Consider the following 19,886-nt stretch of genomic DNA (forward strand, 5'->3'; position numbering starts at 1 on the left):
GTTTTACATATCAAAAGAAACAAAGGCAAAGCAATAGAAATTTGGCTTGAGAGCTACCACATCCCTGCACATGAATACTAAGGCAGAGGCAATGAATGAATGAAACATACAAACTAACAGGACTCCATCCAAATAAGCCCGAGCCCTTGCTTATATTGCAGAAGTCATCAGGTGCAAGGATAGGATGGGATGGAAGGGGAAATGATAAGTTCTTCAGTACAGCCAGGTCTATTGTCACATATTCTTGCAGGGACATCAAACAAGAAAACATAACAAATACAAACATGAAGCTTTCAGAGCCTATTTCAAGCACATGCAATTGATAAACTGATTTTATTTTGGCCTTAAATACACAAACTATTAAACTCTACATTAAATAATTTTTTCTCACAATAGTTAGCGATTCACCACTAAATTTACATATGCATAGGTCATATGCATTAAATGGTGGCTATTGAGATGTGCAGAGCAACAAAGGGATTTAGGAGTGATGGTAAATAGTACCCTCAAGGTTGATACTCAGGTAGATGGTGTGGTGAAGAAGGCATTTGGAATGTTGGCCTTCATAAATCGGAGTATTGAATTCAAGAGTAGGGAGGCTATGATGAAATTGTACAAGGCATTGGTGAGGCCAAATTTGGAGTACTGTGTACAGTTTTGGTCACCAAATTATAGGAAAGATATAAACAAAATAGAGAGAGTGCAGAGAAGGTTCACGAGAATGTTGACAGGATTTCAAGGTTTGAGTTACAGGGAAAGGTTGTGCAGATTAGGGCTTTTTTCTCTGGAGCGTAGGGGGGACTGATAGAGGTGTTAAAGATTTTAAAAGGGACAGACAGAGTAAATGTGGATAGGCTTTTTCAATTAAGAGTGGGGGAGATTCAAACTAGAGGGCATGGTTTAAGATTGAAGGGGGAAAATTATAAGGGGAACATGAGGGGAAATTTCTTTACACAAAGGGTGGTAGGGATGTGGAATCAGCTTCCGGCAGACGTGGTCGAGGTGAGATCATTGGTTACATTTAAGGAAAGACTGGATAGTTACATGGAGAGGAGAGGACTGGAGGGGTATGGACCGGGTGCTGGTCAGTGGGACTAGGAGGGTGGGGATTTGTTAAGGCATGGACTAGTAGGGCCGAACTGGACTGTTCTGTGCTGTAAGTGGTTATATGGTTATATGGAGTAATATTCACAAATACTGTGGCCAATTATAGTGAACAATCCATTGCAGTTTATGCCATCAGTCTTGATGTACAGTAGCCTTTATTTACATAGCCAAACATGCACAGCCACTCATTTCAACTGCAAATTTCACCAATATTTAGACCCTATTAAAGCAAAATAACAATCAGCCCTCACTTGTTCCCAGACCTAGTGATTGGTTTAAGAGTCTTTGATTTTATTTCAGATGATTATCATCTGTAATACTATTTTTGCTGCGATAATGAAGATCCACATTTATACACACATATAAAAAGCAGCTAAACTACTTCCCCTTCTAATATGTGCAAATCCTCCACTGTTCTCTCTATTCTTAACACCCAAGTGTGATCACTTTGTATGACAAGATTGGATTCAAATTACAAACTGGAGCATTGCTGTCACTTGGAGGGGAATAAATGAACTGCAGAATTAAATGCATAGAAAGCATTCTCCTCAAATTATTCAGCCCATCAGCATTAGTAACAAAATATTACAGAGCTTCATTTCATTCTCAACTTTTGGCAATCGCACTTTGTTTCACCTTAAATATTTTATGTCTACATCCTTGTCTCTACCTCTCGCAAAACGCCAGACATTTATATTAACCTGAGATTTGACCTTTTAAAAATGCTGATCTCTATTCCACTCTCCTCTGCAAATTTTCCCAACCTCAAAGTGTGCACCCCATCCTTAGAAAACCTCTCTGGCTCTGCAAGTTTATTCCAAGTCCAATGTTCCCACCTCTGTATGTCTCACCTTCCCTTAAATAAATTATCTCTTCCAGCAGAACCATTATTCCCTGCTTCCACTTAGACAATCACTACCAGTGGATGTAATAAACTTAGATTCCCAAAACCAAACTCAAGGGACATTAGGAAAGGTTATTGCAGAAAACTAAAGATTATAGTGCAGGAGGCATATTGGATAGCCAACAGGAAGGAGGTATAAATGATCTTTTTCTCTTTGACAAGTGATTTGCAAAAGGGATCAATGCTGGGGGGTGGAAAATCAACATTACAGTTGAAGCACCAGAGGTATGGTTGCTAAATTTCTTACGGCGTTAGGACAGGTAGTAAAGTAAGGAATGAAGGGAACATTAAAAAGCTAAAAAAAAGGATATAGACACTAAGTTTATGGGCAAAGACATGACAAAAGGAGTACCGTACATTGTGAAAATTATTTTGGCCTTAAAAAATTGAAAACCTTGTTACCTCAATGGTGAGAGGTTACATAATGATTCAGTGTCCTAATGCACAATTCACAAAAGGAGAGTGCAGGGAAATAAGTAATTAGGAAACCTTACCAATGTCATAATTTATTTCTGGGGAGGGAGGGAGGGAGGGACAGGGAGAGGAGTGGACTGAATACAAAATAGAGAACTTGTGCATCAGTAATACTGAGCATTGGTGAGAGCACATATGGAATAGAGTCTACAGTACAGCTTACCCATAATTAACAAAGGATATAAATTTCTTGAAGCAGCTCTAATTTAAAAGAGCTGCTGCTGAGAGGACTGGAGAATGTCACAGAGACCAAAGGAGGAGTGTGATGGTGAGATTGGCCTGGTGGACAATGGGACTGACAGTCTTAGCAGGCGCTTCAGAGAACAATATTGGAGAGAGTTTGTGGCAATGTTGGCTACCATGGACAGAGTAAGGGAGTTCCCCCTTCTGGACAATGACGCAAAGTCGCTGATCTCTGGGGTCAATTGACTGGATAGCAGGTCTGTACTGGAAGTAGTGAACATTTTAAGATCTTGTCTTCTACCAAGTTGTGGTATCAAGCCTGTTATACGGACCTACCGATTGTTGTATTGTTGTCCCTGTGCAGTAACGAGGGGTGTTATTTATTAATTGGTCTCCCTTGTGAATTTTGTGTTGTTTACTATATCCTTACTGCAAGCGTCCTCAAGATCCATGGCGGCTTCTTGGGCTGGTACAGTGGATAGGTCTTGGTTATATGCTTTGTATGGTGTTCATGCTTGCTGTTTTGCTTGCTCATGATGCGGCATGTAGATTCGGAGCGGCTTCCATGGTAGGCTGAGTGGCGTGCATGGGATATCTTGGTTGGTCTTGTTTGTCAGATTGCTTTTGATTTAGGCCTGGTCTTGTGTTTATGGGGACTGTTCAGAGGAACATAGTTTCGTTTGTATGCTTTGGAGTATGAAAATGACAATAAAGTGACTAAAATTCTGAAAAGGGTTAAGAGGCCATTTTAAATACTTAAGATCTTGAAGAGTCTTGGCAGATAGATGTGGAGATGGTATTTCCACTTCTGGAAGAATCTAGAACAAGGGGGTCAATGTTTAAAAATAAGCAGTTGCCACTTAAATAAATCCCTCATTTAAGGGAGAAGGTGAACATTTCATCTTCAAAAGGCTGGGGAAGTAAAGTCTTACAATATTATTGAGGAAGGTATTGAGGCTCTAATAATTTAGCGGTTAGAGCACTGGTCATGTAAACCAGTGTTCACGAGTTCATTCCTCATTGGGGCCTCATTTCTGTGAGGAACGCCGGACAAAATGGTGAATCTCTGACTTCCTTATGGTAGACAAAGTTAAAGAATTTCATGTATGTTACCTTCTAAATGTAGTATTTTTAACAGTAATGGAACATTTACCTTTAGATTCTTGATAAGCAAGTATGAGTAGGGGAGAGTCATCTTACATTTGAATCAGCTACTATCTTAATGACAGGAGAATCAGCACCGGACACTAAGTAGCCCACAGCTGCTCTTAATTTGCATGTTTGTACATCATGGGCCTCTTTCAGCAATTTGAAATTTTCTCTTCAATCATTGTTACAAATTTTCTACCAGTGCTCTAAAGTTCACTGCCTTTATCTCTTCTTCTCCATGCCCCATAAAATGAAAAAAAAACTCTGAGATCTTCTTGCCAAGGTTTAGTGGTGGGGATGGGTGACATAAAGCAACTTTCCAAAATGTCTTTTCTACAGAACAAGGCCATTGTCCAGCCCATGAATGTTACTAGATTTTACTTTTTCCCAAAGAAAACATCCAATTCCTTTTTCAAATCCAATGTTTGAAAATATTCACAAACCCTGAAAATTTAAATATAGACTAAAAATGTCACAATCCTGCATTCCAATTTTTCCAATTAATAGCTATCATTTAATTCAGAACAATGTGTTTACAAATCAACAAATTGGAATTATAGACCTCATTCAATGAGAAATATTCTTACTGGTTCTCTGCCATCCATGGCCTCCATCCATAGTCTTCTGCCCTCTTCAGAGGGTGCTTGCATGGTGATCATGGTTGCCCTACAATGGAGTCAAAAATTACAACCACCAATGACCCATTCAAATTATTTAAACAAACATAATTTTCCTCTATTGGGAATCCACGCGCACTACATTCCAAAAACACCACATAGGTAATGGAGAGAGTGGCAGAGGGCCAGAGTGAGCATGAGAGTTGGATTGAGCATTGGAGTGAGAAATTAACTAGCAGTCTGATTTTTAAAAATTTGGGTGAAATGCTGTGAATGTAATATTACTTCACTGAAAAACTTACAAATATAGCCAGTCATGGAATACTACATGATAAAATTTAATATTCTTTACAACAATGCAGAGTGTATTGAAAAGTTTTGTCCATCCTTAAACAGAGGTCAAAACTAGTTTGAAACTCTTGAGCCCATTGCAAGACACTGCCAAACGACTTCAATATGATTAACAATAATCCACTAAAATAGGCACTATAATGTAGCTTCAAACTGACCATATGCCCAACAAGCTATTAATGCTGCTCTCTACATTTACTGATCCCAAAAACAGTTCAAAGCTTGATTGTTTCTAGTTCCAATTCTCTATTGCCAAATACCAAGCACCAGCTTAGACCAATTTCCTGGACATGATAAAAGGTCTATTCCCCAACCAGGCCCTGATTGCGACCTCACCTTCCCAATAAGTGGCAAGATCTCCAAGCGCTGGCCCCAACACCTCAAGGATCCAGTTTCAGCTCCAAACATTATTTTTCTTTAGCACCACAGAAGTTCTCTGCAGTGGGTCCACAACTATAATCATCAATAAAAGTCATTGACTTTTAAGGACCACACGTTTCCAGCCATAGTGAATCAAATTGCTTAGAATTCTTAAATAAAGTTTTGATTTGTAATTGACACACAAAGGAGAGAAGGTTGGAACCTGGATGGCTGATGGAAGCAGGTACCTTCACAAGTAATATCTGGGCAAGCATTTGACTATATAGACGAAGAACTAGTAAATGGGATTGCTATTGGCAGGTAATTGATAGTTGACATGAACATGGTGGGCTTATGGATCTGTATCAACAGCCCCTTTTCCATTGGCACATTGTCCCAGGAATTAACGGGGAATTAACTGAGACAGAGTCCAGTGCAAAAAAATAGTCAGTACGCCAGCATCAAACTACATTATTTCACACCAAGGATTGACGGCCTCTACCTATACTCATATCCCCAGCGTCAGCTGACACTAGTAAACCAATTAAACCAGTGGATAAAGGACAACAGAAAGTCATCTGTTTCCAGTTGAACATAGAACACTCCACTCCGATCCCCAGGAATGAGTGAGTTCAGTGGAAAAGCAATCAGTATCCTAGTTAAAGGTGGCCCAGTGGAAAAGACACAAACAGCTTAATATACTGCGATACCGCACTACCAATTAACTGGGATGCCAGTGGAAAAGGGAATATTATTACATGGCTCAATAGGATATATTTTATCTACTTATAACCATATAACCATTTACGGAGCGGAAACAGGCCATGTTGGCCTTTCGAGTCCGCACCGGTTCACTGATTTTGTGCGCCCTCTTCAGGTATTGGTCCCGGCAGATCTTCATTCAATAACGATGGGCGAATTTAATGCAGGTGGAATCAGATAATAGCAAAACTATGAACAAACAGATTGGCTGTCTGTGTACCAAAAATAGTAAAACTTGACGAAACTGAATTTATTAAGAAAAGACAAACAATGAACAATATCTCTAAGTTCATTAACTTAATCCATGCAGTACAAGGATTTTAAATTAAATAAAATTAAAATGTTAGGCACATGTAAAGTGACTGCGTAAATTTTTACTTTTACAAAAGATACGGGATATAAATGCTGTCAAACAATCAAAGAAATATTAACACATTAAAAATCAGACAGATAATTTAGATCTGAATATATACAAAATAAATCTGTCTGTGTCAGGCAGAACCAATTTAAAAGATACAATGTTATTCATTGAATTCACCTGTCAGTTCCTTCTACATCAAAGCAAAACCTCTTCTCAATGGAATCAGTTTTTCTTCTAATGCATGATTTAAGGATTAATATTTCTTCATCCCCCTGTAAAAGCAAATGCACCTGTCAGTGCACAACATGTAAATTCCTTTCAACAAATATTCCAAAATAGAATAGGGTCAGCAATAAATAGGATATCTTGGATACTAATGAAAATGTTAGATCAAACTGAGATTTTTAGAAAACGAATGCAATGAATACAAATATTTACAAAGCAATGACAGGTTAAACTCTGTGGTTATTCAAGACACATCATGAATGTTGTTTGTACACCAATTTCATATTTTATTGCAGCATTGTCAAACCCATCATAGCTCAAGCATTCAACAAGTAAAACCATAGCAGCCACATTTTTGAACTTGGATGGTTAAGACAGCAATATCTATTCCAATTCCTTTCAGCTTTATGAAAATACATCTCCCAGCCTGCCAAAGAATCTGGAATTTATATACATTAGTAATAGCCACAAGAAACTCAGAAGGCTAAATATTGCAAGAGTTGGAAAATGTCAACAGTAACTGAAAATTCTGGAAAAATTCAGCAAGTCAGAGAGCTTCTGTGCAGAGAAAGGCCAATGTGAAAATTGAGGTCAATGAACTCTTAAAAGGGAAAAAAGAATAGGTTAAAGAAGTTTAGGTCGCAAAGGAAATGGAAATTACAAAAGGGAAAAGTTAATCTTTTGATGGAAACTGAGAACATTGGTTTAATTGGTTTAAAACCTCCCAGTGAGATAATATTTCAGTCTGGGGAGGAAATATTTGGAGGATTACACATAAGAACATTGGGCAAAGGGAGCAAAACAATTGGAAGAAGAGAACAGTTCCATTAAACAATAACTATTCTCAGGAATAACGTAGAACCATATTGGTCTCTCTTCTTCACTCTTTGGCTTGGCTTCGCGGATGAAGATTAATGGAGGGGTAATGTCCACGTCAGCTGCAGGCTCGTTTGTGGCTGACAAGTCCGATGCGGGACAGGCAGACACGGTTGCAGCGGTTGCAAGGGAAATTTGGTTGGTTGGGGTTGGATGTTGGGTTTTTCCTCCTTTGTCTTTTGTCAGTGAGGTGGGCCCTGCGGTCTTCTTCAAAGGAGGTTGCTCCCCGCCGAACTGTAAGGCGCCAAGATGCACGGTTTGAGGCGATATCAGCCCACTGGCGGTGGTCAATGTGGCAGGCATCAAGAGATTTCTTTAGGCAGTCCTTGTACCTCTTCTTTGGTGCACCTCTGTCTCGGTGGCCAGTGGAGAGCTCGCCATATTACACGATCTTGGGAAGGCAATGGTCCTCCATTCTGGAGACGTGACCTACCCAGCGCAGTTGGATCTTCAGCAGCTTGGATTCGATGCTGTCGGCCTCTGCAATCTCAAGTACTTCGATGTTGGTGATGAAGTCGTTCCAATGAATGTTGAGGATGGAGCGGAGATAACGCTGGTAGAGAACCCATGATTCGGAGCCGAACAGGAGTGTGGGTACGACAACGGCTCTGTATACGCTAATCTTTGTGCGGTTTTTCAGTTGGTTGTTTTTCAAGACTCTTTTGTGTAATCTTCCAAAGGCGCTATTTGCCTTGGCGAATCTGTTGTCTATCTCATTGTCGATCCTTGCATCCGATGAAATGGTGCAGCCGAGATAGGTAAACCGGTTGACCGTTTTGAGTTTTGTGTGCCCGATGGAGATGTTGGGGGGCTGGTAGTCATGGTGGGGAGCTGGCTGATGGAGGACCTCAGTTTTCTTCAGGCTGACTTCCAGGCCAAACATTTTGGCAGTTTCCGCAAAGCAGGACGTCAAGCGCTGAAGAGCTGGCTCTGAATGGGCAACTAAAGCGGCATCGTCTGCAAAGAGTAGTTCATGGACAAGTTGCTCTTGTGTCTTGGTATGAGCTTGCAGGCGCCTCAGATTGAAGAGACTGCCATCCATGCGGTACCGGATGTAAACAGCGTCTTCATTGTTGAGGTCTTTCATGGCTTGGTTCAGCATCATGCTGAAGAAGATTGAAAAGAGGGTTGGTGCGAGAACACAGCCTTGCTTCACGCCATTGTTAATGGAGAAGGGTTCAGAGAGCTCATTGCTGTATCTGACCCGACCTTGTTGGTTTTTGTGCAGTTGGATAACCATGTTGAGGAACTTTGGGGGGCATCCGAGGTGCTCTACTATTTGCCAAAGCCCTTTCCTACTCACGGTGTCGAAGGCTTTGGTGAGGTCAACAAAGGTGATGTAGAGTCCTTTGTTTTGTTCTCTGCACTTTTCTTGGAGCTGTCTGAGGGCAAAGACCATGTCAGTAGTTCTTCTGTTTGCGCGAAAGCCGCACTGTGATTCTGGGAGAACATTTTCAGCAACTCTTGTAATTATTCTATTTAGGAGAATCCTAGCAAAGATTTTGCCTGCAATGGAGAGCAGCGTGATTCCCCTGTAGTTTGAGCAGTCTGATTTCTCGCCTTTGTTTTTGTACAGGGTGATGATGATGGCATCACGAAGGTCCTGAGGCAGCTTTCCTTGGTCCCAGCAGAGCTTGAAAAACTCACGCAGTTTGGCTTGCAGAGTTTTGCCACCAGCCTTCCAGACCTCTGGGGGGATTCCATCCATACCTGCTGCTTTGCCACTTTTCAGTTGTTCAATTGCCTTATATGTCTCTTCCTGGGTGAGGACCTCATCCAGCTCTAGCCTTAAGGGCTGTTGAGGGAGCTGGAGCAGGGCGGATTCTTGGACTGAGCGGTTGGCACTGAAAAGAGATTGGAAGTGTTCTGACCATCGGTTGAGGATGGAGATCTTGTCGCTGAGGAGGACTTTGCTGTCTGAGCTGCGCAGTGGGCTTTGGACTTGGGGTGAGGGGCCGTACACAGCCTTTAGAGCCTCGTAAAAACCCCTGAAGTCGCCAATGTCCACGCTGAGCTGGGTTCGTTTGGTGAGGCTAGTTCACCACTCATTTTGGATTTCCCGGAGTTTGCGCTGAAGATGGCTGCATGCGCGACGGAAGGCTCGTTTCTTCTCTGGCCAGGACGGCTTTGCAAGGTGAGCCTGGTGGGTAACTCGCTTCTTTGCCAGCAGCTCCTGGATTTCCTGGTTGTTTTCGTCGAACCAGTCCTTGTTTTCCCTGGAGGAGAAGCCCAGTACTTCTTCAGTGGATTGCAGTATGGCAGTCTTCAGCTGATCCCAGAGGGTTTCAGGGGACGAGTCCGTGAGGCGGATTGCATCCTTGAGCTTTGCTTTGAGGTTTGCCTGGAAGTTTCCTCTCACTTCGTCTGACTGCAAATTTCCAACATTGAACCTTTTTCTGCGGGCTTTACTGTTCCTGGACTTTGGCTTGAAGTGAAGGTTGAGCTTGCAGCAAACAAGCCGGTGGTCAGTGTGGCATTCCACGCTGGGCATGACCCTGGTGTGGAGCACATCTCGTTTATCTCTTTCTCACACCAGGACGTAGTCCAGGAGGTGCCAGTGTTTGGATTGGGGATGCATCCAGGTAGTCTTCAGGCTGTCCCTTTGCCGAAAAAGGGTGTTTGTAATGACAAGCCGCTGTTCTGCGCAGAGCTCCAACAGGAGGCGCCCGTTGTCGTTGCACTTGCCGACACCATGCTTGCCCAGGATTCCTGGCCAGGTTTCTGAGTCTTTGCAGACGCGAGCGTTGAAGTCGCCAAGGATGACAACCTTGTCGGCTGTAGGGGTGCGTTGAATGAGGTTGCGCAGCTCAGTGTAGAACTTGTCCTTTTCTGCTGGTTCCGCCTGGAGGGTTGGAGCATAGACACTGATGAGGGTGATGCGATGATTGTTTTGAAGGGGGAGTCGCATGGACATGATCCGGTCCGAGTGGCCTGTCTGGAGGTTTTTGAGTTTGGAGGCAATGGAGTTCTTGACCATGAAGCCTACACCAGATAGGCGTCGTTCATCCATAGGCTTGCCAGACCAGTAGAGTGTGTAGCCCGCGCCGCGTTCTTGGAGGCTGCCTACATCTGCAAGGCGGACTTCACCGAGAGCGGCTATGTCGATGTCAAGTCTGAGGAGTTCATGTGCAATGAGGGCAGACCGACGTTCAGGTCGGTGGCTGTCAGCCTTGTCTAGCATGGTTCTGATGTTCCAGCATGCTAGCTTGAGTTTGTGAGCATCTTTTGAGGGGGAGGATGTGGACATGTCCTCGGTGGAGTGCAGTGTGCGCAGTACTGGCCCACCCTTTACACCCATGGTTCGTGTGCTGTGGCCAAGCAAGCTGGGACGTGGCAGCGAGGTCCTTGGGTCGTAGGTTTTATATCGGAGTGGCCTTCTCCTATGCAGGTTTCTTACCCAGGCTGGAGGGGCCTGCCTCCCCTCCTAGGTCGGACCATACCTGGTCACAATCCAATCTGTTGCCCTCCGCCTGCTTCTCGGGGCCTCCGCCTGCTTCTCGGGGCCTCCGCCTGCTTCTCGGGGCCTCCGCCTGCTTCACTCTGCCGAGGCCGGGGCCACCGCCTCCCCCTCGCTTCTGCCCGGACCGGGGCCTCCACCTGCTTCACTCTACTGAGGCCGGGGCCGCCTCCTCCCCCTCGCTTTTGCCCGGATCGGGGTAACCGCCGCCTACCCTCTGCCCGGTCTGGGGCCGGGGCCGCCGCCTCCTTCTTTCTGCCCGGACCGGGGCCTCCGCCTGCTTCGCTCTGCCGAGGCCGGGGCCACCGCCTCCCCCTCGCTTTTGCCCGGATCGGGGTCACCACCGCCTACCCTCTGCCCGGATTGGGGCCGGGGCCGCCGCCTCCTTCTTTCTGCCCGGACTGGGGCCTCCGCCTGCTTCGCTCTGCCAAGGCCGGGGCCACCGCCTCCCCCTCGCTTTTGCCCGGATCGGGGTCACCGCCGCCTACCCTCTGCCCGGACTGGGGCCGGGGCCGTCGCCTCCTTCTTTCTGCCCGGACTGGGGCCTCCGCCTGCTTCGCTCTGCGAAGGCTGAAAACCGCCTCCCCCTCGCTTCTGCCCGGACCGGGTCCTCCGCCTGCCTCACTCTACCGAGGCCGGGCAGAAGCAAGGGAGAGGCAGTGGCCCCGGCCTCGGCAATACAATTACAGTAAATCATCCCAGGAGATAAATTGAATAAGATGCACAGAATATAACCCATTTCCACAGAGCCATTTTTTTATCATGGGGCTAACACTGAAAGACTCAAAGCTATTTAATTAACGTAGATAAGGGAGGTGTAAGAATATAGTTTTATTCTATTAAGAGAAAAGAAAATTATCCAATTTAATGGAAGAACTGGATTGGACAAAATCCTTTAAGGATCTTTCTGTGGCTACGAAATTTAAAATATACTGATTACACCATTCTACCATTGGAAAAGCATTGGGTACAGATTAATCAGCAGATAAACATGGAATCTGCAAAGGAGAAAAAGGGACAAAAACATACTTATCCTGAAATTAAATTGTGGTTCTTGCTGTTAAAAAAACAAAATACAAAGAGGAAGAAGCTGCAGATCATAATCAATGCAGTTCAGAACATCTAGCAAACTTCCCTCCCCTCCATGGTCTCCATGGACACCTCCAATTGCCTAGAAAAGGCAGTCAAAACACTGAAGGAGTCATCACACCCCAAACTCTCTCTTCCCCCTCCACCCATCAGGGAGAAAGCATGCACCAACAGCCTTAAAAAAGGTTTCTTTCTCACAGTCAACAGACTACTGAATGAACTCAAAACCAATGCTTTCACACCACGTTTGCTTGATATTATTGGTCTTACATATATATATATATATATATATATAATATATATATAATATATATATATATATATATATGTATATATTACTGTAACTCTATACTCCAAATTGGGCTCTTCCACTTTACATGGCTGCACGAACGTTCAGGCTACCCTGTTAAACTGCTTGCAGAAGAACCCTTCTCACTGCACTGGAACTTGTGTGAAAAGTTAACTTAAATATGCAACAGGTCTGGTTGCTTCTATGGAGAGAGGATAGGTATTTTAAGTCACCAATACAAAATATTAACTCAGGATTTTCTGCTTTCATTTCAAATTTCCTGTATCAACAATATTTCATTTTTGCTGATCTGATATCCATTTTCAGTTACTCTCTGCTACAATACCAATCTCAAAACTATCTTGTATGCCTCTTTCAAATGTTAATTTTAATACCTCCTTTGAAGCTCAAAACGTATTTTCTCTCATTTGCCTCAGTCGCGTGACATTGGAGTTCAGCCCCATTATATTTCTTCACAATGACTCCAGTATGTGAACAATTTCTGAGCATCTTGGCAACCAGAAAGGAAATGGTGCTCATGCTGGAATCTGATTAGGGATTTAAACATCTTGATAATAATTTCCTGACTCGCGTTCGTTTGTTTTAACCAGACAATTCATGATTATATTGTTTTATGACTGTTAATATGCAATCCTTTGATAGGTTGAGTTAAAAGCTAATCAACTTAGAATTTATTGATTCTGTTAATTAGATATTGCATACGAATAGAATAACAACCTCTCCCTCAATGTCAGCAAGGTTATAGACTTCCAGAAGAGGGTCAGAGTTCACTGCCCAGTCCACATCAAAGGTTCCAAGGTGAAGATAATAGACTTAGGGTCCTTGGTGTAAACTTTACCAGCAATTTGTTTTGATCCTCCGACATTGATGCAATGACAAAGAAAGCACATCAATACCTCTACTTCCTCAGAAGCCTGGAGAAATTTGCCATCATCTAAATCTCCTAACAACTCTACAAGTCTACCACTAAATGCCTCCTCACAAGGCATATCACTATATGGTACAGGAATCATTCTGCCCCAGTCCATAAGAAACTGCAGACTATTGTGAAAGCAGCCGAGACCATCACACTCTTGACTCACTCGGTTTTGGAACCCCCTCCTTTGACTCACTCGGTTTTGGAAAAGCAGCCATTCCAGCCACCCTCTCTCAACCCCTCTCCCATTGCAAAGAATGTTCATGATAAGTGAAATACGAAAATCTGTAGATGCTGCGATTGTCATAGAAACAGAAATGCTGAAGGAACTCAGTAGGTCTCACAGTATCCATAGGAGGTAAAGATTTATAACCAACGTTTCAAGGCCTGAACCCTTCTTCAAGATATGATTACAAAGCAGGTAGACACCTGACTTAAAAGGCTGAGGAGGAAAGGGCAGGGAGGTGTACAGACCAGTAGATAATAGGGACAGAGAGACAATGGGGCAGAGAATTGAAATGTGCAGCCACTGGGAGATCCCCGCTATTGCAGTGGACAATGAAGGTGATCAACAAAGCGATCTCTTAGTCTGCACTCAGTCTCTCCAATGTAGAGGAGACCACAACAGGAGCACTGGATGCAGTAGATGACCCCTGCAGATTCACAAATGAGGTATGAGGTATGGCTTCACTTGGAAGGAAAGTTTGGGCCCAGAATGATGTGGAGGGAGAGATGTTGGCACAAGTGCAGCACCTCCTGCAATTAGAGATATAGGTGCCAAGGGGGAAATTGGTGGGAAAGAAGTCATGGTAGGAGCAGTCCCTGCGGAAGATGGAGAGGGGAGAGGAATGGAAGATGTGAAAGCAGCATGGGGGCAGAGGGTTCCAGGGCAGATATGCGGGTAATGGAGAATATGCCAGTGAAGTCAGAGTTGATGGTGATAAGAGGAGAAGGAGGAGGACATCTCAGATGACCTGGCTTAGAAGACCTCATGTTAGGAGCTGCAAGATCTGTGCTCATGATTAAGAGATCACATACCGTCAGATTTTTAGTCTTTACCACTGTTGTCAGATTCATGAATGAATTTCAGAACAGCAAAACCACCATTACTGCATCTTGCTACATGCAACAATAAACATGAATTTGATTTTGATTATCCCATTTTTTGGAATAAGATATGGTACAATGATTGTTTATGAGAAGAATACAAGGTGAAATACTCAAAAACTAGGACAATCTTCACCACACCACAATGTTAAAAGAGGAGTAACTTCAGTTTTCAAAGCTATGTATAACAATCAGCTGAAAACACTCTACACCTGAGTCAAAAAGTTATTGGTTCAAAATACATCTTGAGACCAGTATTCAAAAATCCAAGTTGTCACTTTACTACAGTATTGGCAAAGGTATTGTCATATGGATGAAATGTAAAACCAAGTGCCCATTTGTTCTCATACGTAGATATAAAAACATTATTTTGAAAAAGAGTATTGAAATTAACCTTGGTGTTTGTGGTAATATTCAATACTACTATTGTCAAGGTCAAAAGTCAAAGAAGTGGGATTAGAAGAAATTGTAGTGAAAGAACTAGTAAAATTATGACAAAGCACATATAACCCATATGGTTAATGACAATAGGGCCTTCAATTGCTCTCAAATGAATTAAAGGCAGGACTTCTTTGGTTCTGATGTTGAAATGTTAGTGTTTTAGTGAGCACCAAAGAAAGATATTTCAGACACCAAAGAAAAATATTTCATTGTGTTAGTTGCTGTCAATCAAATCCAAGCCAAACTTACTATCTTTCCTCCAGTTTTCTGGTCAAATGGCACCATGGTAACTTGCTTTGATTCTTTTTGATAAGTGCAATAGTGTTTCACCCAACTTGATCCAAAAGGGCCTAAAAGGAAAGTGTTTAAAATCTAAGAATTGCTTTGAAGTAAAGCAACATCAAATAAACTTTAATAATTTCAGAACAATTTTAAAAGCAATGATTATACAAAGTTAGAAACAACTGCATATCCATACTTTTCTTCTGTACAAAAAGGTAACCCTCCATTGTATAAGGGCTGATACTCTGATGCTCTTGAGGGTTCTCCTTCATTTTCTTCATTAGTGATTCCACTTCAGATCGTGTACCCTCAAACCGGTCCCGCGTCTGCAAAGGGATGCAGTGATGTCAATAATATTTTACTGTTTAATGCAAAATTCTTGCAGTGAACCCTTTGAACGACAAGGATACCCAAACCACTTTTATGCCATAGATTTTGTTCTTCTGAATTTGGCTTGCATATGGTCAGGAAATTCACATTTTAAGTTACGTTATCAGAATATTTTTCTTCCAGCTTCTCAAGTATTCTAAGTTTATTTCCAATGGTTAAAACTACTCATTTCTGTTTGCAAGTTTACCAGTCAATACAACGTCATGAAATTACATCACTGTGTTAAGCAAATTTCAATAAATCTTAACAAGATTTAATAACTTTTTGATTTATTAATTCTGTTCTCTTAATAACTGCTTCTATACTACGATGGTACACTTACAGTGTTAATGTATTCTTACAGTTACCAGTTGTACACTACCCTATTACTGAATAGAAAAATACTCTTTATTTTTGGTATTTTCTCATGGAAGATTTTTAAACTTGTAAATACATCCAACTAGATTGCAGGCCGTTAAAACATCAATAGTTAACCTGGAAGCTTCTGGTTAATTAGAATCCCTTACGTCAGTAGGATAACACAAACATCGGCAAGAATATTACTTCCTCAAATTTATTTGAAACAGTCAGTTTAAACCATAGTTTGTCTGGCATTTTCTGACACCTACACAGAAAAAATGTAGTTGTGAAAAATATAAGGTTCTATTCAAGTGTTGTCTTTTTGTCAAGCAGCTCCAAGTGGTATGCAGACATTGAAGGAGGGCCATCAATCTCTATTCCTTTTATTTGTTGTAAATAATCATTTGAACTGGTCATATGAAAGAGGAAACAATTATTGTAACAAGTAAAAACATAAAAATAACATTTTCAACGAGTACTTATGTTAGGATTAGGGGTAGGATTCATCTGTTTTCTTACATTCTGAATGCTAATCTGAAGCTGGGTCTTAAAATGTCCAAAGTCCTTTGCAAGTTCATAACCATGATGGTAAAATGTAAAGAGTCCTTGTAAGAATGCAAGTAACTATATAAAAAAAAAAGACAAAAAGTCATAAAATATTATTTGATTGTCTTTTATCATGAGCAAGTTCTTACCTGGGAGCCACATTAACCAGCTTGCCACATTTAAGACTATGTTTTGAATTCACCGACTCACTAAACTGGGACATACATGACTGCATGTTTTATGGTGGGGGGGGGGGGGGGGGGCGGAAGAACTTGAATGTAAACAACAAGACTGAACAAATCATTTGATTCTCAAAGGCTAGATTTGATTTTGCACAATTAAGAATCTCAGAGCAATGAAAATTAAATAATTGTGTGACCCAGGCAACTCATTTGGTATTTAAAAATATAGATAAACAAACACAAATTAATAGGAATTGAAATACTGGTATCAAGCTAGCATTCAAATGTAAAGACTCTCATTATAATTAAATAATTAGAGACTTAGCAGCGTGGGGCACATACATTTAAGATGAATAAAATCTACAGCAAGCGCTATGATGCAGTTTTATTTGAAATGTTCACCTACTGGTTCCACAAACTCAAACATTTTTCGCTCTTGGACCTCATGCACTTTCAATACATATTCCAGCGACACTTCGTAGAAATGTTGACGGACGACATCTACTTGACTGTCTGCCTGCAAGAGAACCTCTTTACAGAAACCAAAATGGCATTCAACATGGATCAAAAACAGATTTTGTTATTTCCAATTTAGTCTATCTATTGGCTTAAAAAAAGGAAACAAGTTTCTCAATTTTACACGACAATGTTACTTGAATCTACAAACAGTAAAAGACATGCAAACATCAGTTGTTGATAAAGAATCAGCATGAGTGAGACAAATCGGAATCAGTGAGTATCGGAAGGATACTCGCATGGCTAGAGCACTGGTCAGCAGGAAACCAAGAGTAGGGATAAAGGGATCTTAATCTGGTTGGCTACTAGTTACTCACTTTGCAGGGGTCAGTATTGGGGCCACTTCTCTTTACTTCTCTTTGCACTGAATATACCTGTAATTGTTTGGATTGTTAAATCGATGGCTTTGTGTCCAAATTTGCAGATGATACCAAAACAGATGATGGGGAGGTGATGCTGAAGATACCGAAAGGCTGCAGAGACTTGGACAGATTAGCAGAATGGGCAAAGTGCTGGCAGATGAAATACAATGTTGGAAAGTGTATGGTCATGCACTTTGGTAGAAGAAATAGATGAGCAGACTTTTAGTTAGATGGAGAGAAAATTCAAAATTCTGAGGTGCAAAGGGACTCCAGGTTGAGACGGGGGTGAAGAAAGCAAATGTAATGTTGGCATTCATTTCTAGAGGGATAGCATACAAGAATAGGGATGTAATGTTGAGACCCTATAAAGCACTGGTGAGTGGGGACCTCAGGCATTTCGAATGCTGGAAGGCCTGGACAGAGTAGATGAGGCAAGGATTTATCTCATGGTTGGGGATTCTAGCACAAGAGGGCATAATTTCAAGATAAAAGGGTGTCAATTTAAAACAGAGATGCAGAAAATTTTCTTTAATCAGAGGGTCATGAGTCTGTTGAACTGGTTGCCACAGGTGCCAGTGGAAGTGAGGTCATTGGGTATATTTAAGGCAGAGATTAACAGGTATTTGATTAGTTAGGGCATCAAAGGTTACAGGGGAAAAGGCTGGGGAATGGGACTGAGTGGGTGGATGGACTAGTTCATGATTAGAATGGCAGACCAGATTCGATGGGCCAATGGTTCTACTTCTGCTCCTATACCTTGTGAAATCATGCCTGTATAATCCAACAAGACATGTTGCTGCATGGCAGATAGCAATTTCTATGGTTGCTGTCTGCACAAATCCCCACAAAAAGACACATTCAAGGAAATATGATTAGGCTACCTGGCCCTCAGTCCTGCCCCAACATGCTCATCTACCCCAGCCTTCTTTGGTACTAGCCCCACATAAACCTGTCATTTTCATTTCAGGTAAACTTTGCATCCTGTGTTCATATCATTATGTAATTTATCTTTATACTCACAGTATCAATGCTTATTGTGTTTCACTGGGAGATCCAAATAATTGCAATGGACAAAGCAATTTCCCACTATTGCTCAACAAAGTGATCTCCTAGTTTGCGTCCAGTCTTTCCAATGTAAAGGAGACCACCTCGGCTCTGTCCGCCACAATAGCATGCATCTGCCAGAGGCCACCCACTTCAATTCTCCATCCCATTCCCTTGCCGAGATGTCTGTACATGGTCTCATGTTCTGCCAGACTAAGACCACCATAAATTGGAGGAACAATACCTCAATTTTCTGGCTGGGCACCCTTCAACTGGATGGCATTAATATTGACTTCTCTGGCTTTCGTTAAACCTGCCCCCCCCCCCCCACTCCTTTGCTTCCCCAGTCGTCTCTCCATTCCCTGTCTCCTTTCACAAAGACATGATAAATTCTACCTAGTTCCTTATGACATCCAATTATCACCTTTTGTTGGTCTGGATTCCTCCCCCATTGTGTGAACTCTGAGACTTTCAGTCATATCCTACTTCTGCCTTTTCTGATTTTTCTTCCTTGAAGAAGGGCTCAGGCCCGAAATACTTCCTACAGATGCTGAATAGGCCAGCCGAGTTCTCCAGCATTTCAGTGTCTGTAGCCTATCGTGATTCTCTCATAATAGACACGTGCATGGAATATAATTACCTCCTGAAGATGTGAATCTTTCTTTTTTGATGATAGGTTCAAATGTTTTTCTAGTACACTACAGTACTTTTCTGTTTCCTTGTCATATTTCTTCTTCGCCTCCTACACAAATAAAAGATGGCTAAAAATATTTCAGTTTATTTATTATATTTTTTATCCCCCCCATAGAAATAGATAATGAGGTGAGATGAGCCATGGTATCTCAAAGTGAATTATTTTCAGTGGTTATAAACTGAAAAATCCCTATAATTTGAGACAGAACATGTGAAAAGGTGTATCGTTTATTTAAAAAGTTGTATAAAACTGAGTAAATGCCTGTTGCTGAACCAGAGATCACTTCAATGTTTGAATAAATTAACCAAGTCTGCACTCTCCACTTCAGTAAGAATGGGAGATCTGAAAAATGGAGCAAGGGGGTAGGCAGCAGGCAGGGGTATGGTGGTAAATAGGGAAATGAGAGCAAGAGGGTAGACAGGGGTATGGTGGCAAAGAGGGAAACTGAGCAAGGGTGTAGGCAGGGGCATGGTGGTAAATATAGAAACTGAGCATAAACTCAGTTAAAATCTGGAGTTTTAACTGACGGGAAAAGTTACAAGAAGGATTTCTTACACCCCACTATAACTTTAACAAGGAATCAGTTGAACCTCTGCATGGGCAACACACTTGGTACAACTCCTTTACAGCGCCAGCGATTTGAATCTTGCGCTGTCTGTAAGGAGTTTGTATGTTCTCCCTGTGTCTGCAAGGCTTCCCCCCCCCCCAACCATTCAAAATGTACTGGGGTGTAGGTTAATTGGGTGTAAATTGGGCAGCACAGACCTGTGGGCCAAAATGGCTTATGTGTCCAAATTTCTTTTAGAAATTTTTAAAAATTAAATAATGTTTAAAATTTCCAA

General features: G+C 42.0%; 1 protein-coding gene across 9 annotated transcripts in view; it reads right to left on the reverse strand.

The window, feature by feature from the left end:
* Positions 1-19,886, reverse strand: part of LOC138743312 (rho GTPase-activating protein 26-like) — a 155,639-nt gene that overhangs the window by 81,470 nt on the left and 54,283 nt on the right. For all 9 annotated transcript variants that reach the window (XR_011344809.1, XM_069898451.1, XM_069898448.1 and 6 more), the window contains 7 exons: positions 18,991-19,092; positions 16,835-16,945; positions 16,220-16,324; positions 15,168-15,297; positions 14,939-15,039; positions 6,446-6,540; positions 4,405-4,483 (listed from right to left, as the gene is read on the reverse strand). Coding sequence is in view for 8 of the 9 variants with exons in the window: in XM_069898451.1 (XP_069754552.1) it covers positions 4,405-4,483; positions 6,446-6,540; positions 14,939-15,039; positions 15,168-15,297; positions 16,220-16,324; positions 16,835-16,945; positions 18,991-19,092 (723 nt within the window). In the remaining variant the exon portion in view is untranslated. The remainder of the gene's footprint in view (positions 1-4,404; positions 4,484-6,445; positions 6,541-14,938; positions 15,040-15,167; positions 15,298-16,219; positions 16,325-16,834; positions 16,946-18,990; positions 19,093-19,886) is intronic.

Source organism: Narcine bancroftii, chromosome 9 (assembly GCF_036971445.1).
Source record: "Narcine bancroftii isolate sNarBan1 chromosome 9, sNarBan1.hap1, whole genome shotgun sequence".
Classification (NCBI taxonomy): domain Eukaryota; kingdom Metazoa; phylum Chordata; class Chondrichthyes; order Torpediniformes; family Narcinidae; genus Narcine; species Narcine bancroftii.